At 48.9% G+C, this 27,700-nt stretch overlaps 1 protein-coding gene across 2 annotated transcripts in view; it reads right to left on the reverse strand.

Moving 5' to 3' along the window:
- Nucleotides 1–27,700, reverse strand: part of nav3 (neuron navigator 3) — a 339,677-nt gene that overhangs the window by 170,982 nt on the left and 140,995 nt on the right. For both annotated transcript variants that reach the window (XM_072453275.1, XM_072453276.1), the window contains exons 6-7: nt 19,384–19,455; nt 5,710–5,849 (exon numbers count right to left, since the gene is read on the reverse strand). In XM_072453275.1, coding sequence (XP_072309376.1) covers nt 5,710–5,849; nt 19,384–19,455 — 212 coding nt within the window. The remainder of the gene's footprint in view (nt 1–5,709; nt 5,850–19,383; nt 19,456–27,700) is intronic.

Consider the following 27,700-nt stretch of genomic DNA (forward strand, 5'->3'; position numbering starts at 1 on the left):
TCTGTCGTGCATGTCATGTACTGCGGTGCGTTCAGGTACCTCTGTGGCGTGTGCGATGTACGGTGGTGCGTTCAGGTACCTCTGTGGCGTGTGCGGTGTACGGTGGTGCGTTCAGGTACCTCTCTTGTGCATGTCGTGTACAGCGGTGCGTTCAGGTACCTCTGTGGCGTGTGCGGTTTACGGTGGTGCGTTCAGGTACCTCTGTCGTGCATGTCATGTACGGTGGTGCATTCAGGTACCTCTGTCGTGCATGTCATGTACGGTGGTGCGTTCATGTACCTCTGTCGTGCATGTCATGTACTGCGGTGCGTTCAGGTACCTCTGTGGCGTGTGCGATGTACGGTGGTGCGTTCAGGTACCTCTGTGGCGTGTGCGGTGTACGGTGGTGCGTTCATGTACCTCTGTGGCGTGTGCGGTGTACGGTGGTGCGTTCAGGTACCTCTCTTGTGCATGTCATGTACGGCGGTGCGTTCAGGTACCTCTGTCGTGCATGTCATGTACGGTGGTGCGTTCAGGTACCTCTGTGGTGCATGTCATGTACGGCGGTGCGTTCAGGTACCTCTCTTGTGCATGTCATTTACGGTGGTGCGTTCAGGTACCTCTATGGCGGGTGCGGTGTACGGTGGTGCGTTCAGGTACCTCTGTGGCGTGTGCGGTGTACGGTGGTGCGTTCAGGTACCTCTCTTGTGCATGTCATGTACGGCGGTGCGTTCAGGTACCTCTGTGGTGCATGTCATGTACGGCGGTACGTTCAGGTACCTCTCTTGTGCATGTCATTTACGGTGGTGCGTTCAGGTACCTCTGTGGCGTGTGCGGTGTACGGTGGTGCGTTCAGGTACCTCTGTGGCGTGTGCGGTGTACGGTGGTGCGTTCAGGTACCTCTGCGGCGTGTGCGGTGTACTGCGGTGCGTTCAGGTACCTCTGTCGTGCATGTCATGTACGGCGGTGCGTTCAGGTACCTCTGTCGTGCATGTCATGTACTGCGGTGCGTTCAGGTACCTCTGTGGCGTGTGCGATGTACGGTGGTGCGTTCAGGTACCTCTCTTGTGCATGTCATGTACGGTGGTGCGTTCAGGTACCTCTGTGGCGTGTGCGGTGTACGGTGGTGCGTTCAGGTACCTCTGTCGTGCATGTCATGTACAGCGGTGCGTTCAGGTACCTCTGTCGTGCATGTCATGTACGGTGGTGCATTCAGGTACCTCTGTCGTGCATGTCATGTACGGTGGTGCGTTCAGGTACCTCTGTCGTGCATGTCATGTACTGCGGTGCGTTCAGGTACCTCTGTGGCGTGTGCGATGTACGGTGGTGCGTTCAGGTACCTCTGTGGCGTGTGCGGTGTACGGTGGTGCGTTCAGGTACCTCTGTGGCGTGTGCGGTGTACGGTGGTGCGTTCAGGTACCTCTGTGGCGTGTGCGGTGTACGGTGGTAGTAGTAGTAGTAGTAGTAGTAGTAGCAGTAGTAGTAGTAGTAGTAGCAGTAGTAGTAGCAGTAGTAGCAGTAGTAGTAGCAGTAGTATAGTAGTAGTAGCATTAGTAGTAGTAGTATAGTAGTAGTAGTAGTAGTAGTAGTAGTAGTAGTAGTAGTAGTAGCAGTAGCAGTAGCAGTAGCAGTAGCAGCAGCAGCAGCAGCAGCAGCAGCAGCAGCAGTAGGAGTAGCAGTAGCAGTAGTAGTAGCAGTAGTAGTAGTAGTAGCATTAGTAGTATAGTAGTAGTAGTAGCAGTAGTAGTAGTAGTAGCATTAGTAGTATAGTAGTAGTAGTAGTAGTAGTAGTAGTAGCAGTAGTAGTAGCAGTAGTAGTAGTAGTAGTAGTAGTAGCAGTAGCAGTAGCAGTAGTAGTAGTAGTAGTAGCAGTAGTAATAGTAGTAGTAGTAGTAGTAGTAGTAGCAGTAGTAGTAGTAGTAGCAGTAGCAGTAGTAGTAGTAGTAGTAGTAGTAGTAGCAGTAGCAGTAGTAGTAGTAGTAGTAGTAGCAGTAGTAGTAGTAGTAGCAGTAGCAATAGCAGTAGTAGTAGTAGTAGTAGTAGTAGTAGTAGTAGGAGTAGTAGTAGCAGTAGTAGTAGTAGTAGTAGTAGCAGTAGTAGCAGTAGTAGTAGCAGTAGTAGTAGTAGTAGCATTAGTAGTAGTAGTATAGTAGTAGTAGTAGTAGCAGTAGTAGTAGTAGTAGTAGTAGCAGTAGTAGTAGTAGTAGTAGTAGTAGCAGTAGTAGTAGCAGTAGTAGTAGTAGTAGCATTAGTAGTAGTAGTAGTAGTAGTAGTAGTAGTAGCAGTAGTAGTAGTAGTAGCAGTAGTAGTAGTAGCAGTAGTAGTAGTAGTAGTAGTAGTAGTAGTAGCAGTAGTAGTAGTAGTAGTAGTAGTAGTAGTATCCAAAAATATAATTTGTATCATTATTAGTATCAATTTATTCTTATTCTTTCAAAATTAATTAATTCAGTAGATTATTACTATTTTATTCTTTGCAATATAAAATCATGGACCTGAATGAATAGAATAGAGACGTTTAGGTCTTTGATGTTTCAGTGTGAATGTTCCACAGTGAAACACGAGGCTTTAAATCCTTCATAACTTGATTAAACTGTAGCATCTGAACCACAGACACCAGCATGAAACTAACGTGTCATAAATTACAAAATACTGAGACAGATCTGTGATGAAAGCGCTGTCAGAGATGTGGTTACCGTGGGCGACAGGGAGCTGGAGCTTGGCATGATTCAGCACAAAGCTCCTCGGACATCCTGGGTCAGTACTGCCCCCTTGTGGTCAAGACGGGGAGTGACCACAACACCACTTTAAAGAGGCGTCCAGTTCAGACACTGCAGTGGCTGTGCAGTGAGGCGTTCAGGGCCCTGTGCGGTATGATGCGTTCAGGGCCCTGTGCGGTATCATGCGTTCAGGGCCCTGTGCGGTATCATGCGTTCAGGGCCCTGTGGAGTGATGCGTTCAGGGCCCTGTGCGGTATGATGCGTTCATGGACATTGAGTGAGTCTAGTGTTTGTATGGGTAAAATAAATACATCTTTCTTTGAAGCACTGGAATGAGAATGAACAGAATATATGTACTGTATAAACATAAATATAAGTAAAAGACGTGTGCATTCAGGGATCTCAGTTATTTCCTGTGTCTGGTGCTTATCATGTAAAAATATAAACATATCACGTATAATATACTAATATATAATCTAAACTATATAATATATATTTAATATATAATATACAATATATAATATGTATATCTCCTCTGTTGTGCATGTCATGTACAACGGTGCGTTCAGGTACCTCTGTGGCGTGTGCGGTTTACGGTGGTGCGTTCAGGTTCCTCTGTCATGCATGTCATGTACGGTGGTGCGTTCAGGTACCTCTGTGGCGTGTGCGGTGTACGGTGGTGCGTTCAGGTTCCTCTGTCATGCATGTCATGTACGGTGGTGCGTTCAGGTACCTCTGTGGCGTGTGCGGTGTACGGTGGTGCGTTCAGGTACTTCTCTTGTGCATGTCATGTACAGCGGTGCGTTCAGGTACCTCTGTGGCGTGTGCGGTTTACGGTGGTGCGTTCAGGTTCCTCTGTCATGCATGTCATGTACGGTGGTGCGTTCAGGTACCTCTGTGGCGTGTGCGGTGTACGGTGGTGCGTTCAGGTACCTCTGTCATGCATGTCATGTACGGTGGTGCGTTCAGGTACCTCTGTCATGCATGTCATGTACGGTGGTGCGTTCAGGTACCTCTGTGGCGTGTGCGGTTTACGGTGGTGCGTTCAGGTTCCTCTGTCATGCATGTCATGTACGGTGGTGCGTTCAGGTACCTCTGTGGCGTGTGCGGTGTACGGTGGTGCGTTCAGGTACCTCTGCGGCGTGTGCGGTGTACTGCGGTGCGTTCAGGTACCTCTGTCGTGCATGTCATGTACGGCGGTGCGTTCAGGTACCTCTGTCGTGCATGTCATGTACTGCGGTGCGTTCAGGTACCTCTGTGGCGTGTGCGATGTACGGTGGTGCGTTCAGGTACCTCTGTGGCGTGTGCGGTGTACGGTGGTGCGTTCAGGTACCTCTCTTGTGCATGTCGTGTACAGCGGTGCGTTCAGGTACCTCTGTGGCGTGTGCGGTTTACGGTGGTGCGTTCAGGTACCTCTGTCGTGCATGTCATGTACGGTGGTGCATTCAGGTACCTCTGTCGTGCATGTCATGTACGGTGGTGCGTTCATGTACCTCTGTCGTGCATGTCATGTACTGCGGTGCGTTCAGGTACCTCTGTGGCGTGTGCGATGTACGGTGGTGCGTTCAGGTACCTCTGTGGCGTGTGCGGTGTACGGTGGTGCGTTCATGTACCTCTGTGGCGTGTGCGGTGTACGGTGGTGCGTTCAGGTACCTCTCTTGTGCATGTCATGTACGGCGGTGCGTTCAGGTACCTCTGTCGTGCATGTCATGTACGGTGGTGCGTTCAGGTACCTCTGTGGTGCATGTCATGTACGGCGGTGCGTTCAGGTACCTCTCTTGTGCATGTCATTTACGGTGGTGCGTTCAGGTACCTCTATGGCGGGTGCGGTGTACGGTGGTGCGTTCAGGTACCTCTGTGGCGTGTGCGGTGTACGGTGGTGCGTTCAGGTACCTCTCTTGTGCATGTCATGTACGGCGGTGCGTTCAGGTACCTCTGTGGTGCATGTCATGTACGGCGGTACGTTCAGGTACCTCTCTTGTGCATGTCATTTACGGTGGTGCGTTCAGGTACCTCTGTGGCGTGTGCGGTGTACGGTGGTGCGTTCAGGTACCTCTGTGGCGTGTGCGGTGTACGGTGGTGCGTTCAGGTACCTCTGCGGCGTGTGCGGTGTACTGCGGTGCGTTCAGGTACCTCTGTCGTGCATGTCATGTACGGCGGTGCGTTCAGGTACCTCTGTCGTGCATGTCATGTACTGCGGTGCGTTCAGGTACCTCTGTGGCGTGTGCGATGTACGGTGGTGCGTTCAGGTACCTCTCTTGTGCATGTCATGTACGGTGGTGCGTTCAGGTACCTCTGTGGCGTGTGCGGTGTACGGTGGTGCGTTCAGGTACCTCTGTCGTGCATGTCATGTACAGCGGTGCGTTCAGGTACCTCTGTCGTGCATGTCATGTACGGTGGTGCATTCAGGTACCTCTGTCGTGCATGTCATGTACGGTGGTGCGTTCAGGTACCTCTGTCGTGCATGTCATGTACTGCGGTGCGTTCAGGTACCTCTGTGGCGTGTGCGATGTACGGTGGTGCGTTCAGGTACCTCTGTGGCGTGTGCGGTGTACGGTGGTGCGTTCAGGTACCTCTGTGGCGTGTGCGGTGTACGGTGGTGCGTTCAGGTACCTCTGTGGCGTGTGCGGTGTACGGTGGTGCGTTCAGGTACCTCTGTGGCGTGTGCGGTGTACGGTGGTGCGTTCAGGTACCTCTGTGGCGTGTGCGGTGTACGGTGGTGCGTTCAGGTACCTCTCTTGTGCATGTCATGTACGGCGGTGCGTTCAGGTACCTCTGTCGTGCATGTCATGTACGGTGGTGCGTTCAGGTAACTCTCTTGTGCATGTCATGTACGGCGGTGCGTTCAGGTACCTCTGTCGTGCATGTCATGTACGGTGGTGCGTTCAGGTACCTCTGTGGCGTGTGCGGTGTACGGTGGTGCGTTCAGGTACCTCTCTTGTGCATGTCATGTCCGGCGGTGCGTTCAGGTACCTCTGTGGCGTGTGCGGTGTACGGTGGTGCGTTCAGGTACCTCTCTCGTTGCCGCTGGCGTACTGCAGGGGTTTGCTCTTGTCGATGCTGTTGAAGCTCAGGCTCCTGCGGTTCAGGTTGGAGGGGCTCCTGGAGGCCCCACTGCCTGCAGCAGGGACTCTGGAGGAGGGGCCTGGCAACCTGGGGACCAGAGGGCGGAGTCAGGAACAACTTCAGAAGTGGACAATACAGCAAAACCGTGAATATCGTTTTGAAGACGAGCAGTATTTGAATATCGAGTATTTTATGGTAAAAAATGCTGCAAAAGAGCTGATGAAAAAAGTGATTGTAACAGAGATATTTCTGCTTTTTTGAGCAATTTTACAGATATTTCACATTTGTCTGATAATTAAACCTGAACAAATAATGTTTCTGCTGGATTGTTATGACATTTTCTGAATATTTTTATCGTATTCTCCAAAAAAATACTGAGTTATTCATTTTTGTCAATATCACAATTTACACGTATTCACTGCGATGCGTCTCTTCTTTGCCTTGAATGCTGCACAGTGCGGCATTAAACTTATCTCCACCAGAACAAGGCACTGTTTTCATCAGTTACAGGTCAGGTCTGCGGAGAGGCGACCACGCTCACAACAAGAAGAGCAATAATAATGTCATTTAATATATTCACAATAATAGTTCGAAGCCATTCAGCAAAAGCGCGTCCATGGCAACGAGCGAGTAGCATCGTTCACCTTTAAACTGCACTTTTTAGAGTATTAGAAGTAGTAAATGGTCAGATATTAATAATAAAACACACTCATATATTTGTACTGTGTTTGTGTACAAATACAGTGGTCGACGATTAATAAAAGATGAACTGCATAAATTACAGCTCATTTCCGATTAGTCTGAGGCAATGGAATTTACAAAAAAAAGCCAAATACTACAAAGTACTGAAGTATAAATGTATTTGGAGTTTACTGAGAGTCCAGGAGCATTAAGCACTCCAGCCCAGAGCATGTTTTCAGCCCCGATGACACAAAATCAATGTTGACGAAGTGTCTGGGTGATAAAAAGTGACTGCGCTCCCTCTGCTCCTCATCTCAGAAAATAAACAGCACATTATCATCCCCGCTACGTTCAGACCGACGATTCATGAACGGGACAGAAATGAGACCGCTCGAGTACCAGCAACGCACGCAGTTTAGAAAACTACGGCAGAAGTCGTCTTTAAACTGTCAAAAGTGAAAAGTGCCGCGAACGGTTTGGACGATTTTCTAATTTTGACTTTATTTGGCGTATTTATACCTGTTGTACGTATAAAAGATAGTTTTACACTTTCAATGCATCTGGGGTCGGTCTTTGCGCTCCATCTACTGGCAGCAGAGGGAATTACCAGGGGAGAAATAGACAAAAGCTAGCACGTGGTTGCGATGAACATGATTTAAAGGAGTCTGGAGATGGGTTTTTTGAGGTAAAAACTGCAGTTTGACGTCTTGAATCTGCGAACTTTGAAACCCAAAAGCCCAGATTTACTCTCAAGCCGCCGCGGGACCGGATAAATATGCAGATCAGGTCAATCTTTCGCCAACGCACAACATTTGGGCCTTTTGCGGTCCAAGTACGATTCATCAAGACTGCGAAGAGCAAACGGCGTGAAGCTTTAGCACGTCCAAAAGGCAGGTATAAACCTCTGCGCGGTATTAACACATCGAGGTGACGTAAAAACTGATTTCAGGTGATTGTGCGCGACCGATTTGCAACAAAATAATAGCGTTGCTTTGACAGAGGTTGTGAAGACTGGGTTCTCATTGCGTTGAACAAGCGCAGTTCACAGAATCTCCAGCTGCGTGCGCTGTTGTGCACGTCTGAACTCTGGATAAACGTGCAGAAGGCTCATTATAGACCAAATGTTCACAACCAGCACAGTTAAAATGTAAAAATCACAGACTATAGCCTCTAGCTGAAGATGTAACGCTCATAAATGATCGATGTGCCGCACAATTAGAACGATATCTAGCACAAAAAAAGAACAATAATAGAGTTCACGGGCCTGAATATGATCATTTATCATCATAACTTCAGACTCATTTACACATCAGCTCCGTGCCACTAACGATTCGCACGATTTCTCACGGGAAACCAGCATTTTAAGTCGCACTTTAGCACCTGGTGTTTTGGTGAGGCTCAGCGCGGGGAAAGAGAAGACAACCTCGTAAACAAGATGAATGAAACGAGCGAGAAAAATGACGCAAAAGTGCAACTCCAGCTGTCCATGTTTTTTTTTGAGGAGGGAACGACGTTAGAACAAAATCAAAAAAAGACAATTCCGCACAGAACGTGTCGTGTGACGTACTCGCACGACTCCTTCAACCGCATTACAGTTTTATCACATTTTCAAGACTCATCAATGGCATTTAACCCTTTCTTTTCACGCGCTGTCGAAGCTGAAATCGCAGTTCAGTGTGAGAAGAAACCGCTTGAAATTCACGGACAACTGTGAGAAGAATCTGGGCGAGTTTCAGCAACGAGCGGCACAAAATGACTCACGAAATAACTGTATTAACGACATCCATCCGAGAGGCTCCGCATCTGTCGCACGGCTCCGGACACGGGCAGCAGAAAGGATCGATTAGCTTGAGAATGAAAAACGCATTCATGTCAATTTGTCTCATTTAACGACTCAATATTCGCGGCACAAAGTTCTCTCTCGGCACATCTGCTCGCACTAATGAAGATCGCATCTGGGAGTCCACGCTGGCCTTGACGTGGAAGAAGATTTAGAACAAAAGCATAGTCTTGATTTGTAAAAAAAAGATTGTTTTCTTCTTTTACGCAATGTTGTCTGACATTGAAGTAAGAAAATGCTTAATTAATACTAATATTGGTCGATCAGTGAAGGCCTGCAGAGGAAAGTTAGTTAAAAACCCGGTATCCCACATTTAATAGCTTAAACATGCTACATTTAGCACCATGCTAATACAACGTTGGTGTGTTCAGACTTCATACACCGAATACAAATAATGTGTACGTGCGCGTTTGTGTTTCTGTAATGATCCAAGGGAGTTCCACATATATTTTGCACCTGATTTAGTGAATATCCGGCTCAAACCATTTTAATTTTATCAGTAAACTTTATTTTATTTATTTTATTTATTTTATTTATTTTATTTATTTTATTTATTTTATTTTATTTATTGCATTTGTTGCATTTATTGCATTGTATTTATTGTATTCATTTATTCACTTTATGTATACATCATATAAAAAGTGGGACTGAACGCTGAGCTAAACCTGGACTAGACCAGGGCTAATCATGGAGCCCTTTGGAGTCGAATGGTGCAGGTCTTAAGTGAACCGCTGCGGCCCATTTAAGCGGTCCGAAACGGGCCACGTGAGGCACTAGCTCCCAAAGTGGTCCGGCTCTCTTCAGCTCCGGGTGGGCTTTAGCTAACGAGGAGCTACACATCCAGAGACCCGGCCAAACACGACAAAAAATAATAATATTTCACAAAACGCTGACTCAATCCTGTGATAAAGCGACGTAAATCCGTTTATGCTAATTTACGGTATATGCTGAGCCCACACGGTTAGCAAAACAAAGCTAGCAAAGCGCGGTAGCAACAGCCGCTTCCTGTTTATCGACGCGCGGCACTCGATTTGTCGTTTCATAACATTATTAGAAAATCCAATGCGTAGATGCAGTTTTAGACTTTATCCAGGCTTGGCACCGGCAGAATGTTATAAATGCATAACATCTCAGTGTAAGAAATACTTTGTAATGAAATATTCTTGTTACTTAATACTTTCATGACAGAGTAAATCCAAAAAATGCATGTCGTCCTCGAACCGTTCCACATTTAGTTTCAAAGAGTCCGTGCTGTTGCTCTTCCCATGTCTGAGTGCTAATAATATAATATAGGACACGTGGACTCCCCCAGTGCTATAAATATCCCGCACTGTTCCTTTATGAGTCCATACAGTCAGATGATAACCGCAGACAGAGGGAAGTTATGTGCAGACACAGACACTGGCTTGTTTTGTTCCTCTTTATAGAAACGTTCATGTTAAAGGCTCCAGGCGTTAGACGCCTCCCGACGCTTCAGAAGAGCTTCTGGAGCTAATGGTGCGACGAGCTAAAGCAGAACTATAATGAAAGACTGTGTATGTGCGTGTTAGCGGGGCCAGAGTGTGTACGGGGCCAGAATGTGTATGTGCGTGTTAGCGGGGCCAGAGTGTGTACGGGGCCAGAGTGTGTATGTGCGTGTTAGCGGGGCCAGAGTGTGTACGGGGCCAGAATGTGTAAGTGCGTGTTAGCGGGGCCAGAGTGTGTACGGGGCCAGAATGTGTATGTGCGTGTTAGCGGGGCCAGAGTGTGTACGGGGCCAGAATGTGTGCGGGGCCAGAGTGTGTATGTGCGTGTTAGCGGGGCCAGAGTGTGTACGGGGCCAGAGTGTGTACGGGGCCAGAGTGTGTATGTGCGTGTTAGCGGGGCCAGAGTGTGTACGGGGCCAGAATGTATATGTGCGTGTTAGCGGGGCCAGAGTGTGTACGGGGCCAGAATGTGTACGGGGCCAGAGTGTGTATGTGCGTGTTAGCGGGGCCAGAGTGTGTACGGGGCCAGAATGTGTAAGTGCGTGTTAGCGGGGCCAGATTGTGTACGGGGCCAGAGTGTGTACGGGCCAGAGTGTGTACGGGGCCAGAGTGTGTATGTGCGTGTTAGCGGGGCCAGAGTGTGTACGGGGCCAGAATGAGCTTGTGCGTGTTAGCGGGGCCAGAGTGTGTACGGGGCCAGAATGTGCATGTGCGTGTTAGCGGGGCCAGATTGTGTACGGGGCCAGAATGTGCATGTGCATGTTAGCGGGGCCAGAGTGTGTACGGGGCCAGAATGTGCATGTGCGTGTTAACGGGGCCAGATTGTGTACAGGGCCAGAATGTGAAAGGGGCCAGAGTGTGTATGTGCGTGTTAGCGGGGCCAGAGTGTGTATGGGGCCAGAATGTGTACGGGGCCAGAGTGTGTATGTGCGTGTTAGCGTGGCCAGAGTGTGTACGGGGCCAGAATGTGTAAGTGCGTGTTAGCGGGGCCAGAGTGTGTTCGGGGCCAGAATGTGTATGTGCGTGTTAGCAGGGCCAGAGTGTGTACGGGGCCAGAGTGTGTATGTGCGTGTTAGCGGGGCCAGAGTGTGTACGGGGCCAGAATGTGTAAGTGCGTGTTAGCGGGGCCAGAGTGTGTACGGGGCCAGAATGTGTATGTGCGTGTTAGCGGGGCCAGAGTGTGTACGGGGCCAGAGTGTGTATGTGCGTGTTAGCGGGGCCAGAGTGTGTACGGGGCCAGAATGTGTATGTGCGTGTTAGCGGGGCCAGAGTGTGTACGGGGCCAGAATGTGTATGTGCGTGTTAGCGGGGCCAGAGTGTGTACGGGGCCAGAATGTGTATGTGCGTGTTAGCGGGGCCAGAGTGTGTACGGGGCCAGAATGTGTAAGTGCGTGTTAGCGGGGCCAGAGTGTGTACGGGGTCAGAATGTGTATGTGCGTGTTAGCGGGGCCAGAGTGTGTACGGGGCCAGAGTGTGTATGTGCGTGTTAGCGGGGCCAGAGTGTGTACGGGGCCAGAATGTGTATGTGCGTGTTAGCGGGGCCAGAGTGTGTACGGGGCCAGAATGTGTATGTGCGTGTTAGCGGGGCCAGAGTGTGTATGGGGCCAGAATGTGTACGGGGCCAGAGTGTTTATGTGCGTGTTAGCGGGGCCAGAGTGTGTACGGGGCCAGAATGTGTAAGTGCGTGTTAGCGGGGCCAGAGTGTGTTCGGGGCCAGAATGTGTATGTGCGTGTTAGCGGGGCCAGAGTGTGTACGGGGCCAGAATGTGTATGTGCGTGTTAGCGGGGCCAGAGTCTGTACGGGGCCAGAATGTGTGCGGGGCCAGAGTGTGTATGTGCGTGTTAGCGGGGCCAGAGTGTGTACGGGGCCAGAGTGTGTACGGGGCCAGAGTGTGTATGTGCGTGTTAGCGGGGCCAGAGTGTGTACGGGGCCAGAATGTCTATGTGCGTGTTAGCGGGGCCAGAGTGTGTACGGGGCCAGAATGTGTAAGTGCGTGTTAGCGGGGCCAGATTGTGTACGGGGCCAGAGTGTGTACGGGGCCAGAGTGTGTACGGGGCCAGAGTGTGTATGTGCGTGTTAGCGGGGCCAGAGTGTGTACGGGGCCAGAATGAGCTTGTGCGTGTTAGCGGGGCCAGAGTGTGTACGGGGCCAGAATGTGCATGTGCGTGTTAGCGGGGCCAGATTGTGTACGGGGCCAGAATGTGCATGTGCGTGTTAGCGGGGCCAGAGTGTGTACGGGGCCAGAATGTGCATGTGTGTGTTAACGGGGCCAGATTGTGTACAGGGCCAGAATGTGAACGGGGCCAGAGTGTGTATGTGCGTGTTAGCGGGGCCAGAGTGTGTATGGGGCCATAATGTGTACGGGGCCAGAGTGTGTATGTGCGTGTTAGCGTGGCCAGAGTGTGTACGGGGCCAGAATGTGTAAGTGCGTGTTAGCGGGGCCAGAGTGTGTTCGGGGCCAGAATGTGTATGTGCGTGTTAGCAGGGCCAGAGTGTGTACGGGGCCAGAGTGTGTATGTGCGTGTTAGCGGGGCCAGAGTGTGTACGGGGCAAGAATGTGTAAGTGCGTGTTAGCGGGGCCAGAGTGTGTACGGGGCCAGAATGAGCTTGTGCGTGTTAGCGGGGCCAGAGTGTGTACGGGGCCAGAATGTGCATGTGCGTGTTAGCGGGGCCAGATTGTGTACGGGGCCAGAATGTGCATGTGCGTGTTAGCGGGGCCAGAGTGTGTACGGGGCCAGAATGTGCATGTGCGTGTTAACGGGGCCAGATTGTGTACAGGGCCAGAATGTGAAAGGGGCCAGAGTGTGTATGTGCGTGTTAGCGGGGCCAGAGTGTGTATGGGGCCAGAATGTGTACGGGGCCAGAGTGTGTATGTGCGTGTTAGCGTGGCCAGAGTGTGTACGGGGCCAGAATGTGTAAGTGCGTGTTAGCGGGGCCAGAGTGTGTTCGGGGCCAGAATGTGTATGTGCGTGTTAGCAGGGCCAGAGTGTGTATGGGGCCAGAGTGTGTATGTGCGTGTTAGCGGGGCCAGAGTGTGTACGGGGCCAGAATGTGTAAGTGCGTGTTAGCGGGGCCAGAGTGTGTACGGGGCCAGAATGTGTATGTGCGTGTTAGCGGGGCCAGAGTGTGTACGGGGCCAGAGTGTGTATGTGCGTGTTAGCGGGGCCAGAGTGTGTACGGGGCCAGAATGTGTATGTGCGTATTAGCGGGGCCAGAGTGTGTACGGGGCCAGAATGTGTATGTGCGTGTTAGCGGGGCCAGAGTGTGTACGGGGCCAGAATGTGTATGTGCGTGTTAGCGGGGCCAGAGTGTGTATGGGGCCAGAATGTGTAAGTGCGTGTTAGCGGGGCCAGAGTGTGTACGGGGTCAGAATGTGTATGTGCGTGTTAGCGGGGCCAGAGTGTGTACGGGGCCAGAGTGTGTATGTGCGTGTTAGCGGGGCCAGAGTGTGTACGGGGCCAGAATGTGTATGTGCGTGTTAGCGGGGCCAGAGTGTGTACGGGGCCAGAATGTGTATGTGCGTATTAGCGGGGCCAGAGTGTGTATGGGGCCAGAATGTGTACGGGGCCAGAGTGTTTATGTGCGTGTTAGCGGGGCCAGAGTGTGTACGGGGCCAGAATGTGTAAGTGCGTGTTAGCGGGGCCAGAGTGTGTTCGGGGCCAGAATGTGTATGTGCGTGTTAGCGGGGCCAGAGTGTGTACGGGGCCAGAGTGTGTATGTGCGTGTTAGCGGGGCCAGAGTGTGTACGGGGCCAGAATGTGTAAGTGCGTGTTAGCGGGGCCAGAGTGTGTACGGGGCCAGAATGTGTATGTGCGTGTTAGCGGGGCCAGAGTCTGTACGGGGCCAGAATGTGTGCGGGGCCAGAGTGTGTATGTGCGTGTTAGCGGGGCCAGAGTGTGTACGGGGCCAGAGTGTGTACGGGGCCAGAGTGTGTATGTGCGTGTTAGCGGGGCCAGAGTGTGTACGGGGCCAGAATGTCTATGTGCGTGTTAGCGGGGCCAGAGTGTGTACGGGGCCAGAATGTGTACGGGGCCAGAGTGTGTATGTGCGTGTTAGCGGGGCCAGAGTGTGTACGGGGCCAGAATGTGTAAGTGCGTGTTAGCGGGGCCAGATTGTGTACGGGGCCAGAGTGTGTACGGGGCCAGAGTGTGTACGGGGCCAGAGTGTGTATGTGCGTGTTAGCGGGGCCAGAGTGTGTACGGGGCCAGAATGAGCTTGTGCGTGTTGGCGGGGCCAGAGTGTGTACGGGGCCAGAATGTGCATGTGCGTGTTAGCGGGGCCAGATTGTGTACGGGGCCAGAATGTGCATGTGCGTGTTAGCGGGGCCAGAGTGTGTACGGGGCCAGAATGTGCATGTGTGTGTTAACGGGGCCAGATTGTGTACAGGGCCAGAATGTGAACGGGGCCAGAGTGTGTATGTGCGTGTTAGCGGGGCCAGAGTGTGTATGGGGCCATAATGTGTACGGGGCCAGAGTGTGTATGTGCGTGTTAGCGTGGCCAGAGTGTGTACGGGGCCAGAATGTGTAAGTGCGTGTTAGCGGGGCCAGAGTGTGTACGGGGCCAGAATGTGTAAGTGCGTGTTAGCGGGGCCAGAGTGTGTTCGGGGCCAGAATGTGTATGTGCGTGTTAGCAGGGCCAGAGTGTGTACGGGGCCAGAATGTGTAAGTGCGTGTTAGCGGGGCCAGAGTGTGTACAGGGCCAGAGTGTGTACCGGGCCAGAGTGTGTACGGGGCCAGAGTGTGTATGTGCGTGTTAGCGGGGCCAGAGTGTGTACGGGGCCAGAATGTGTAAGTGCGTGTTAGCGGGGCCAGAGTGTGTACGGGGCCAGAATGTGTATGTGCGTGTTAGCGGGGCCAGAGTGTGTACGGGGCCAGAATGTGTGCGGGGCCAGAGTGTGTATGTGCGTGTTAGCGGGGCCAGAGTGTGTACGGGGCCAGAGTGTGTATGTGCGTGTTAGCGGGGCCAGAGTGTGTACGGGGCCAGAATGTGTACGGGGCCAGAGTGTGTATGTGCGTGTTAGCGGGGCCAGAGTGTGTACGGGGCCAGAATGTGTAAGTGCGTGTTAGCGGGGCCAGAGTGTGTACGGGGCCAGAATGTGTATGTGCGTGTTAGCGGGGCCAGAGTGTGTACGGGGCCAGAATGTGTATGTGCGTGTTAGCGGGGCCAGAGTGTGTACGGGGCCAGAATTTGTATGTGCGTGTTAGCGGGGCCAGAGTGTGTACGGGGCCAGAATGTGTAAGTGCGTGTTAGCGGGGCCAGAGTGTGTACGGGGCCAGAATGTGTATGTGCGTGTTAGCGGGGCTAGAGTGTGTACGGGGCCAGAATGTGTAAGTGCGTGTTAGCGGGGCCAGAGTGTGTACGGGGCCAGAATGTGTATGTGCGTGTTAGCGGGGCCAGAGTGTGTACGGGGCCAGAATGTGTATGTGCGTGTTAGCGGGGCCAGAGTGTGTACGGGGCCAGAATGTGCATGTGCGTGTTAGCGGGGCCAGAGTGTGTACGGGGCCAGAATGTGCATGTGCGTGTTAACGGGGCCAGATTGTGTACAGGGCCAGAATGTGAACGGGGCCAGAGTGTGTATGTGCGTGTTAGCGGGGCCAGAGTGTGTACGGGGCCAGAATGTGTAAGTGCGTGTTAGCGGGGCCAGAGTGTGTACGGGGCCAGAATGTGTATGTGCGTGTTAGCGGGGCCAGAGTGTGTACGGGGCCAGAATGTGTAAGTGCGTGTTAGCGGGGCCAGAGTGTGTACGGGGCCAGAGTGTGTATGTGCGTGTTAGCGGGGCCAGAGTGTGTACGGGGCCAGAATGTGTATGTGCGTGTTAGCGGGGCCAGAGTGTGTACGGGGCCAGAATGTGTACGGGGCCAGAGTGTGTATGTGCGTGTTAGCGGGGCCAGAGTGTGTACGGGGCCAGAATGTGTAAGTGCGTGTTAGCTGGGCCAGATTGTGTACGGGGCCAGAGTGTTTACGGGGCCAGAGTGTGTACGGGGCCAGAGTGTGTATGTGCGTGTTAGCGGGGCCAGAGTGTGTACGGGGCCAGAATGAGCTTGTGCGTGTTAGCGGGGCCAGAGTGTGTACGGGGCCAGAATGTGCATGTGCGTGTTAGCGGGGCCAGATTGTGTACGGGGCCAGAATGTGCATGTGCGTGTTAGCGGGGCCAGAGTGTGTACGGGGCCAGAATGTGCATGTGCGTGTTAACGGGGCCAGATTGTGTACAGGGCCAGAATGTGAACGGGGCCAGAGTGTGTATGTGCGTGTTAGCGGGGCCAGAGTGTGTATGGGGCCAGAATGTGTACGGGGCCAGAGTGTGTATGTGCGTGTTAGCGTAGCCAGAGTGTGTACGGGGCCAGAATGTGTAAGTGCGTGTTAGCGGGGCCAGAGTGTGTTCGGGGCCAGAATGTGTATGTGCGTGTTAGCGGGGCCAGAGTGTGTACGGGGCCAGAGTGTGTATGTGCGTGTTAGCGGGGCCAGAGTGTGTACGGGGCCAGAATGTGTAAGTGCGTGTTAGCGGGGCCAGAGTGTGTACGGGGCCAGAATGTGTATGTGCATGTTAGCGGGGCCAGAGTGTGTACGGGGCCAGAATGTGTGCGGGGCCAGAGTGTGTATGTGCGTGTTAGCGGGGCCAGAGTGTGTACGGGGCCAGAGTGTGTATGTGCGTGTTAACGGGGCCAGATTGTGTACGGGGCCAGAATGTGTACGGGGCCAGAGTGTGTATGTGCGTGTTAGCGGGGCCAGAGTTTGTACGGGGCCAGAATGTGTAAGTGCGTGTTAGCGGGGCCAGAGTGTGTACAGGGCCAGAGTGTGTACCGGGCCAGAGTGTGTACGGGGCCAGAGTGTGTATGTGCGTGTTAGCGGGGCCAGAGTGTGTACGGGGCCAGAATGAGCTTGTGCGTGTTAGCGGGGCCAGAGTGTGTACGGGGCCAGAATGTGCATGTGCGTGTTAGCGGGGCCAGATTGTGTACGGGGCCAGAATGTGCATGTGCGTGTTAGCGGGGCCAGAGTGTGTACGGGGCCAGAGTGTGTATGTGCGTGTTAGCGGGGCCAGAGTGTGTACGGGGCCAGAATGTGAACGGGGCCAGAGTGTGTATGTGCGTGTTAGCGGGGCCGGAATGTGTATGTGCGTGTTAGCGGGGCCAGAGTGTGTATGTGCGTGTTAGCGGGGCCAGAGTGTGTACGGGGCCAGAATGTGCATGTGCGTGTTAGCGGGGCCAGAGTGTGTATGTGCGTGTTAGCGGGGCCAGAGTGTGTACGTGCGTGTTAGCGGGGCCATAGTGTGTATGTGTGTGTTAGCGGGGCCAGAGTGTGTACGTGCATGTTAGCGGGGCCAGAGTGTGTACGGGGCCAGAATGTGCATGTGCGTGTTAGCGGGGCCAGAGTGTGTATGTGCGTGTTAGCGGGGCCAGAGTGTGTACGTGCGTGTTAGCGGGGCCATAGTGTGTACGTGCATGTTAGCGGGGCCAGAGTGTGTACGGGGCCAGAATGTGCATGTGCGTGTTAGTGGGGCCAGAGTGTGTATATGCGTGTTAGCGGGGCCATAGTGTGTATGTGCGTGTTAGCGGGGCCATAGTGTGTATGTGCGTGTTAGTGGGGCCAGAATGTGTATGTGTGTGTTAGCGGGGCCAGAGTGTGTATGTGCGTGTTAGCGGGGCCATAGTGTGTATGTGCGTGTTAGTGGGGCCAGAATGTGTATGTGTGTGTTAGCGGGGCCAGAGTGTGTACGGGGCCAGAATGTGTATGTGTGAGTTAGCGGGGCCAGAGTGTGTATGTGTGAGTTAGCGGGGCCAGAGTGTATATTTGTGAGTTAGCGGGGCCAGAGTTTGTATGTGTGAGTTAGCGGGGCCAGAGTGTGTATGTGCGTGTTAGCGGGGCCAGAGTGTGTATGTGCGTGTTAGCGGGGCCAGAGTGTGTATGTGTGAGTTAGCGGGGCCAGAGTGTGTATGTGTGAGTTAGCGGGGCCAGAGTGTGTATGTGCGTGTTAGCGGGGCCAGAGTGTGTATGTGCGTGTTAGCGGGGCCAGAGTGTGTATGTGCGTGTTAGCGGGGCCAGAGTGTGTATGTGCGAGTTAGCGGGGCCAGAGTGTGTATGTGCGTGTTAGCGGGGCCAGAGTGTGTATGTGCGTGTTAGCGGGGCCAGAGTGTGTATGTGCGTGTTAGCGGGGCCAGAGTGTGTATGTGCGTGTTAGCGGGGCCAGAGTGTGTATGTGCGTGTTAGCGGGGCCAGAGTGTGTATGTGCGTGTTAGCGGGGCCAGAGTGTGTATGTGCGTGTTAGCGGGGCCGGCGTCAGTGTTTCTTTATTGATCCTGGCATTTTGCTTTACTGGCTTTATTCATACTTTATTTATGCTTTAATCATACTTTATTCATGCTTTAATCATACTTTATTCATAATTTATTCATATTTTATTTATGCTTTAATGATGCTTTTTTCTTGCTTTATTCATTCTTTAATCATGCTTTTATTAATGCTTTAATCATCCTTTATTCATGCTTTAGTCATGCTTTATTCTTGCTGTATTCATGCTTTAATCATGCTTTATTCACGCTTTAATTATGCTTTAATCATGCTTTATTGATGCTTTAAATTATGCTTTAATCATGCTTTATTCCTGCTTTAATCATGCTTAAAATTATGAAATAAGATGCTTTTTTCCCCATTATCTGTTAATAAAACGACTAAAATTAAAACCGATCCAGGATTCCTGCCATTACGATGAAACAGTAAATGCAATAGAAACAAAGCACATTTCTTTTTCGTGAGGCGCTCATGCTTCGCCGTTTAATCGTAACAAAATTAAACCTCAAATGTAAAACGCACACGTCCTGAGGCTGAACTAAGGCTAAACGTCCCGAGAAGGAAACAAAGCACGAGCCGCGTCGTTGACTAAAGACTTAACGGCTTCGTACGACGTCGTGGCCCATGTCGCTCGTTACAGCGTTTCTGTCGTAGCTCAGAGTTCCCACGGTCCCTGAACTAGACCCGTGAGGGGCCTCGGACAACTGCGGGCGGACAGCGTTCACGGGGATTATTTTAAACCTCCGGGTGGCGCTAGAGACGAGCAGAACTGTCCTGTTTCACACATTTACAAAGCAGCGTTTTCCTTTGTCATTTTCACATTCAAAAAGACGCATTGAGAGCGATTTGTGCGATTATTTTACTTTTATTGGTCAAAAAACGGCTGTCTGACATTTTTTCCACATGCAGGATGACACGGGATCAGTCAAACGTGCGGAAATCTACGGAAATACGACTTTTTAATCAAATGTCGAGGGAAAACTTGTAAAAAGCTCATAAAAGTCTTATGTCCCCTTTAGGTCATTTAAACTTTTGCGTTATATGGATGTCAAACACGTATCAATAGATTTAAAATAGATTAAATACTCAGGTAAAGCGTCAACATCATGGAAAAGGAGTGACAATCTTTAATGTGAAAAATACATTCGATTGTCCTCCAACATTTGATATTTTCCGCGTTTTCATGTTCAATTATTAGTCGTTGTTGAATGCCACATTTGTGTTATTACATAATTAGACTTTGATCATTTAGAGCGGTTAAACTCGACACAACGGACTCATTTAACTCATTGAATTCCCGTCAAAAGCACCGTATTAGTGAGTCCAAAGCGGTTTTCCGTGCGTTACCTTGTGTTTTTCTTCTGTGGGGAGGAGCCTACTCCACTGTGGCCCGGGGGGCTGGCGTATCTCGCTGTGAGGCTGCACACACAGACCAGGGCGGGGTTAGACACAGCTTCAAGGACGCGTTTGACCATCATTCCTCTGTTTGGTTTCATAATACAGGAAGTAAATAATGGTTTTACACCGGTCAAGTGCAAGATTGTAGTTAAATTGATATTTATTTGATATTTTGAGTCTAAAAGGAAGAGAGAGAGCTGTATGTATGGAAAACATTCATAATGTCTTTATTTATGACAATTAAGATGTTGTCTACTCATATTTGTCATTATATTAAGCTATCTACATAATAATAGTAATAATAAAGTAATAATATTTAGTTCATTTGTGCAGCTCTTTTCAGGACACTTATAGAACCGTCACAAACCTAAAGAAAATATAATACAAGTAAACTATGCAGAACCCAAAAGTGTGTCCAACCAGGAAGTAAAACTATAAACTACTATAAACAACTATCGATGATGGAAAACTGGTTTTGAAGATGTTTTATCCTCCATGTTGAGTTGGTGAAATGGCCTAATTAGCGCTTACAGCATGTGTCATTTTTCTCTCTTTAATGTGTGTTTTGGACTGTGACTAAGCTAATTACACTCTCACCAGGAAATACCCAAAGAACGAGTCATTTTCACGCTCACGATCAGTCGCACAAAGACACTACAGGGTTTAAGGTTCTGAAGATGAACAACAAAAAGTGTTTGACATGTTCAGATGTGAATAAACAAAGTGTTTTGTATTTGTATTTTTACACAATGTGACAGTTTAGAACAACTGTAAATTATAACGACAAATGAACAAATGCATTGCTTAATTATCTGTTTGACCTCATGGATATATATATATATATATATATATATATATATATATATATATATATATATATATATATATATATATATATATATAAGCCACAAGAACAGGGGTTGGACTGAAGATGATGCAAGTAAACAACTGTAATAATTTAGTTTTTTTTTTACACTTTTCAAGATACCAAAAGTGTTATTCCTGCTTTAGTCCTGCTTTAGTCCTGCTTTAGTCCTGTTTTAGTCCTGCTTTTGTCCTGCTTTAGTCCTGCTTTAGCCCTGCTTTAGTCCTGCTTTAGACCTACTTTAGTCCTGCTTTAGTCCTGCTTTAGTCCTGCTTTTGTCCTGTTTTAGTCCTGCTTTAGTCCTGTTTTAGTCCTGCTTTAGACCTGCTTTAGTCCTGTTTTAGTCCTGCTTTAGTCCTGTTTTAGTCCTGCTTTAGACCTGCTTTAGTCCTGTTTTAGTCCTGCTTTTGTCCTGCTTTAGTCCTGTTTTAGTCCTGCTTTAGTCCTGTTTTAGTCCTGCTTTAGACCTGCTTTAGTCCTGTTTTAGTCCTGCTTTTGTCCTGCTTTAGTCCTGCTTTAGTCCTGCTTTAGTCCTGCTTTTGTCCTGCTTTAGTCCTGCTTTAGTCCTGCTTTTGTCCTGTTTTAGTCCTGTTTTAGTCCTGCTTTAGACCTGCTTTAGTCCTGCTTTTGTCCTGCTTTAGTCCTGTTTTAGTCCTGCTTTAGACCTGCTTTAGTCCTGTTTTAGTCCTGCTTTTGTCCTGCTTTAGTCCTGTTTTAGTCCTGCTTTAGTCCTGTTTTAGTCCTGCTTTAGACCTGTTTTAGACCTGCTTTAGACCTGCTTTAGTCCCACTTTAGTCCTGTTTTAGTCCTGCTTTAGACCTGTTTTAGACCTGCTTTAGACCTGCTTTAGACCTGCTTTAGACCCACTTTAGTCCTGTTTTAGTCCTGCTTTAGACCTGCTTTAGACCTGCTTTAGACCTGCTTTAGACCTGTTTTAGACCTGCTTTAGTCCTGTTTTAGTCCTGTTTTAGTCCTGTTTTAGTCCTGCTTTAGTCCTGCTTTAGACCTGCTTTAGACCTGTTTTAGACCTGCTTTAGACCTACTTTAGTCCTGTTTTAGTCCTGTTTTAGTCCTGCTTTAGTCCTGCTTTAGACCTGCTTTAGACCTGCTTTAGACCTGCTTTAGACCCACTTTAGTCCTGTTTTAGTCCTGCTTTAGACCTGCTTTAGACCTGCTTTAGACCTGCTTTAGACCTGTTTTAGACCTGCTTTAGACCTACTTTAGTCCTGTTTTAGTCCTGTTTTAGTCCCGCTTTAGTCCTGCTTTAGACCTGCTTTAGACCCACTTTAGTCCTGCTTTAGTCCTGCTTTAGTCCTGCTTTAGTCCCTATTTCAAAACATCAAAACCAGCTGCTCTTCTGTAAACAACAAAATTCCATTCCTTTAAATCTTCACAAACAAATGCATTCTTGTCTCATTTTAGCACTTCAGATGTTTCTTTTCCTCAGCCGCTAACGCTCCCGCTTGTGTTTAAAATCACACAATTCACAAACGCAACGTCAAAACACAAACACGTCAAAACACAAACTCCAACACTCCGTAATCGCACCGTAATCGCCCCGTAATCGCACCGTAATCGCACCGTAATCGCACCGTAATCGCACCGTAATCGCACCGTAATCGCCCCGTGATCGCCCCGTAATCATACCGTAATCGCCCCGTAATCGCACCGTAATCGCACCGTAATCGCCCCGTGATCGCCCCGTAATCATACCGTAATCGCCCCGTAATCGCACCGTAATCGCACCGTAATCGCACCGTAATCGCATCGTAATCGCATCGTAATCGCACCGTAATCGCACCGTAATCGCAAAAAATCGTAATCGTAAACTAAACGTCCGCCGCTGCCTTTGAACTCGCTGATCGCTCTAAACGGACGGACACTCACTCAGTCCCGCCAGAGCAGCCTCTCAGAGAAGCGTCCCGAGCGTCCACGCCGCGGACAGAGGAAGAAGTGATGACGAACGGCGCGATGAGTCGCTAACGCCGACGCCGAGAACAACCGGCTCTGTGTTCGCCGGCCGCCGCTCGGCCACGACAAAGGTCACGCAGAAAACTGGATTTTCCGCATCGGGAACGGACTCGTTTACGTGCTACACTCACAAACGGACTGTTAAACGCGTTCGAAATAGTCGCGAGCGGTTAATTACGCAGTTTTTTTGGCGGGTATTGGACCGTAACAAAGCTCGGATCGATCGTTATTTAAGTTATTTATCAACCAAACGAATTCAATCATCAGCCAAGAGCAGCAGACTTTATAAAGAAGACGTAAAAACATTCAGAATTTACGGCAAAATTGTTTGACTGTCGATGGTGAAAGGGTTAACTAGAGCTGCTACAAACAAATATAAACATCTACAACTCTTTTATTCATATTTAGTTTGCGTCTGATGTAAGAGAAAAAAAAAAGAAGTAAATTGTCGAAAATCAAATGTTTTTGAGTTTGTGAAGTTGAGGTGTCCTTTATCTCCCCCTGCTGTTAGCAAACCAGCTCTATCGCAGTCACAGAAACTACTTTAGCTTCCAAAAAAAAACCCAAACATCGTATTTAATTTATTAACATTGATTACAAAAAAATTAACGTTTTCATTGATTTGGTTAAAAATAAGCGTGAACTTAAAGCGTGAAGCGGCTCGTTTAATTAAAGTCCACGTGACGACTTCTCATGTTTCTCTAATTATGAGGTTTTTTTGGTGGTTTCTGTAGTAAACAATGATCATAGTTTACATCAGTCAAGTGGCAGTTTGTGAAGAAACTTTGACAAATAAAAAAACTACAGGAAGTAGCGCTGAGTTCACGTTCACAATACCTCTGTGATGTCATCAAAAAGCGCCATTCCGTCAAAAATGCAGAGAAACTTTACACGCGACTTACACCTTTTTCGGACAGTTTATACAGTCACTTAAAGGTGTTTTGTTGTAATTATTTGTCAAATCATAAATATTGTATGATTTGAATTGACATTTGCCTTTGTTTACAGTCTGGTTGCTAAGTACCGCCGCCTATATCATATTCGCTGGACGCGTCAAACCAGGAAGTGACATTAAAACAGGAGAAAAACAGGCAAAATGGACTTTAAGCTCCTCCCCATTCTCGCTTTTATACACGCCCCAAAACGTTAACACCACGAGGGAGAAACAGAAACAACTGTGGCACTGAAGTTTGTCTCGAGTGTCAAGTCTTTTCAGGTCTTTCAGTGTCAAAATCAAGTCTATTATTTACGACAATCCGATAATAATTAACAACACAACACAACAACGACACAACAAACACTTTACCAGTTCATGTCTTCGGTACTCGCTACTCCGTTTCCAGTACAATTCTCATTTCAGCATCTAAACTAAACCCTTCGACTCCACCAGCGACTCCCCCAGCGATTCCAACAGTGACCCCCCCAGCGACTCCCCTATTAACTCCCCGAGTGACTCTCCCAGCGACTCCACAAGAGACTCCCCCAGCAACTCCCCCACTAATTCCACCAGCGACTCCACAAGTGACTCGCCCAGTGACTCCCCTAGTAACTCCCCTAGTGACTCCCCAGCGACTCTCCCAGTAACTCCCCCAGTAACTGCCCCAGCGACTCCCCTGGTGACTCCCCTAGTGACTCCCCCAGTAACTGCCCCAGCGACTCCCCTGGTGACTCCCCTAGTGACTCCCCCAGTAACTCCCCCAGTGACTCCCCCAGTGACCCTCCCAGCGACTCCCCCAGTAAATCCCCCAGCAACCCCCCCAGTGACTCCCCTAGTGACTACCCCAGTAACTCCCCGGTAACTCCCCCAGTAGCTCCACCAGTGACTCCCCCAGCTACTCTCCCAGCGACTCTCCCAGCGACTCCCCTAGTAACTCCCCCAGCGACTCCCCCAGTGACTCCCCAAGTGACTCCCCTAGTAACTCCCCCAGTGACTCCCCTAGTAACTCCCCCAGTGACACCCCCAGAGACTCCCCTCGCGCTCGTACCTCCGTGGCGTACTGGCCGGCGCGGGACTCCTCGCTGGGATTTTGCTGCCCTCCCGCCTGGCGGCCACTTTTCCGCTGGGTCCCGCGCTCCCCCTCCTGTCCTTGGGGACCGCGGCGGTGGGCAGTCTGGAGGCGAGCCGGGGGTCGCTGTGCTCGCCGCCGCAGGGCATGTTCAAAAGCCCCTGGTGCCCCCCGTGAGCCCGAGGGGTTAGGTTTGCTCCTCTGTGTCGGCCGAGGAGTGTCCGGTCGGGATTTCCCACCATTAACACACACACACAGTCACTCTGGGGGGCTCCGGGGCCCGTCCTGAGCAGAGGGCGAGCAGGTGCCGGCTATAGAAAGACCCATACCACGGCTTTACATGGGCAAGTGTGGAAGGGCCGTCGGACTAAATTAAACCGCTTTATAAACACGCGCAGTACAATCTTTCAATCTAAAGGAGTCTGTTTGAGGGGGCGGGGCGATTGCAGACACGCCCCCGACAGTAAAACATCACGGATTGTTGTAAACTTTTCAACAGGCCAAAGCCGTCAGACAGTTTCAGATACAGTTTGTGGCTTTGTTTGGATGAAAAGACTGTAAAGACACAAGATTTAGCGCAATTTCATTGGTCCAAAAGGAGCGAATCACAAACACTACTTTTGTTTACACTTTATAATAACTGCACTTTAATATGTCTTAACAAAGCATGAGAAAGGACTTTATTCATACTGAACAAATCGTTTATTAACTAACAGTGTAACCTGACCCTAATTAAGCAGCTACTAAGCCTGAATCATGCTAAATAAACGATTGGTGCATTATTAATTGTCTTTGCTTCGTTAAGGCAAATTAAAGCGCCCCCTACAGGTCGGACGACTCATTGAACTAAAATGCAGTTAAGATAAATATATTTAGAATTTTGCTAAAAATTGTAGATTGAAGATTCCTATTTGTAATTGATGACATCACAGTAGGAAATTACCCAGCAAACATTGGGCCAAAACTCATATGTCTCTCAAATGTCATCTTTTTTTTTTTTTGACAAACAAAAATATATGAGAGCGACTTCATTTTGTTGAATTGATGTTAAAAAAGTTGTTTCTTTGTGTAAATTTTGCATAAACTTTGACAGGAATGATAGTGTGATGTCACTTCCTGTCATTTTCTAAAGATTTTTCAACATTTTCTCCACAAATACCTGCTCGATTGGTGTAAAACTATTAATTACAGTACATGTACAACAGGAATAAATACAACAAATAATCATACATCACTTTAAGGTTTAGTTATTATCAAGTGATATCCTTTACTAATAGTTTTATTATCATTTAAGTGACATCATTTCTGCCACAAACGGCAAAAAATGCGGCATTATTATGTAAAACAAATCAACTGCAAACCCTGTCGTTTGAACCTCCACAAACACGGTCCGAACTGCGTGAGATTCTTGTGTTCTTTACTCGTTATAGTCTCCTAAATGTTAATAATCCTGGCATGTTTAAAATAAGACAAGATTCACCCACTTTCAAAAATTCGGGCCCATCATGGTGTGTTTTGTTTTTCCTTTTTGTCGTTGGCGCTCATCCATTTACCACAGAGTTATTTAATATTCTAAACATAAATCCTCTAGAAATACTGGGTTTTTTAAGTCGATGACAGGTGGAATTCACACCTCACTTTAGTGCCACGTTCATCACGGCGACTGTCTGAAGAGTTAATCATGTATTTGAAATGAATCAATGAATCCGGTCAGAGAGCGGCTTTAGTACGGACGGCGATTGTAGCACGTACGCTATCGGTCGCTTTATCGCCCGTGACGTTTCCGCAGCGTGACATCGAACACGCGAGAAAAGTCGTTTAAAGTACGTAATAAACCATTTCACTTTGAGGACGACGCACTTCACCAGCCTCGTCCAACACTCAAGTCGTCCGTGAAACCCTCAGGACTGACCGGAGTCTGACCGGAGGAGGAAAATTAGACTTGTAAAGATGGACTCATGAATACGTTTAATTGCTCTGAAGCGATTTTAAACTTTAAAGTGGCTCAACCGGGACCCGAGAATGAGCCTGAAACTGAAGAGCGCCAGTGGAAGTTACGGAAGATTCTGAGAGGAAAGTTAAAGTGACGTATGAGAAGTGTTTACGATGTTCTGATTATGACTTTACTTGGTGTGTTTATACCTGTTGTACATATGAATTATAGTTTGACACCGATCGAGCAGGTATTTGTTGCGAAAATGTTGAAAAATCTGTAGAAAATGACAGGAAGTGACATCACACCAGGGACACTCATTACAGTTTATGCAGAATTTAGCAAAATAAACAACTTTTGAAACATTAATTCAACAAAATAAAGTCGCTCTCATTTATCTGTGTTTGTCAAATGTATTTATTTTTTAAAAGAGATGAGTTTTGTCCCAGTGTCTTCTGGGTAAATTCCTAGTTTGATGTCATTAATTACAAACAGGAAGTGAAATTATAAACCTAAAAAATGCGCCATTCTGTGAAAACATTTGAATAGCTTTTAGCAAAATTCTAAATATATTTCTCTTAACTAACACATACACCAGAGCGACTTATATGTGATATTATTAGTTATTTTCACACTGACAACCACAAGAGGGCGCTCTAGGCTCTAAGCGACGCAGAAGAAGAATCTGCACTTCCTCTTCCTCTGGAGTTTGTGGAGTTGTTTAGAAGTGACACAGAGGAAGAAGAATTCAGTGGATTTAGTGATTTGGGGTAAAACTGATGCTTTGCTAAACTTGTTAGCATGTTCTTTATGCTATAGTTATCTGAATAACTGTTCATATGTTACGCTAACATACCAGACACTTACCACAGTTCTGTCTGTGCCTCATGTAGCTGAAGGTGTTAGCGTTAGCATACATCATGTAGCTGAAGGTGTTAGCGTTAGCATACGTCATGTAGCTGAAGGTGTTAGCGTTAGCATACGTCATGTAGCTGAAGGTGTTAGCGTTAGCATACGTCATGTAGCTGAAGGTGTTAGCGTTAGCATACGTCATGTAGCTGAAGGTGTTAGCGTTAGCATACGTCATGTAGCTGAAGGTGTTAGCGTTAGCATACGTCATGTAGCTGAAGGTGTTAGCATACGTACACATATTCACCATGTTCTCTCATCTGTTATTATTTTAAACTGCATTTCAAGAGGAAATGTCTGTTCTTTGTCTTGGATTTGATCTAATAAGTTTCCCCCAAAAATGCGACTTATACTCCAGTGCGACTTAGAAAAACTGGAAAATCCGGTACAGTTAAAGATGACATGGGAAAACGTGCATTCGAACTGTGGGCGGGGACAGGGGCGGTGACCATCGGGAAAGTTACGCAGTGCAGCTTTAGTATCAGGTGAGTTTTGGCGGTTTAACTCTGTTCTATGCACGTTTTTCTCTTTTTAAGGACGATTTTTGATTTTTAAGGTGCTGGTTCAGACGGAGACAGATGG

The sequence above is a fragment of the Eucyclogobius newberryi genome, unplaced genomic scaffold (assembly GCF_026437365.1).
Source record: "Eucyclogobius newberryi isolate DKJ021-1_F unplaced genomic scaffold, fEucNew1.0.hap1 SCAF_2, whole genome shotgun sequence".
Lineage (NCBI taxonomy): Eukaryota > Metazoa > Chordata > Actinopteri > Gobiiformes > Gobiidae > Eucyclogobius > Eucyclogobius newberryi.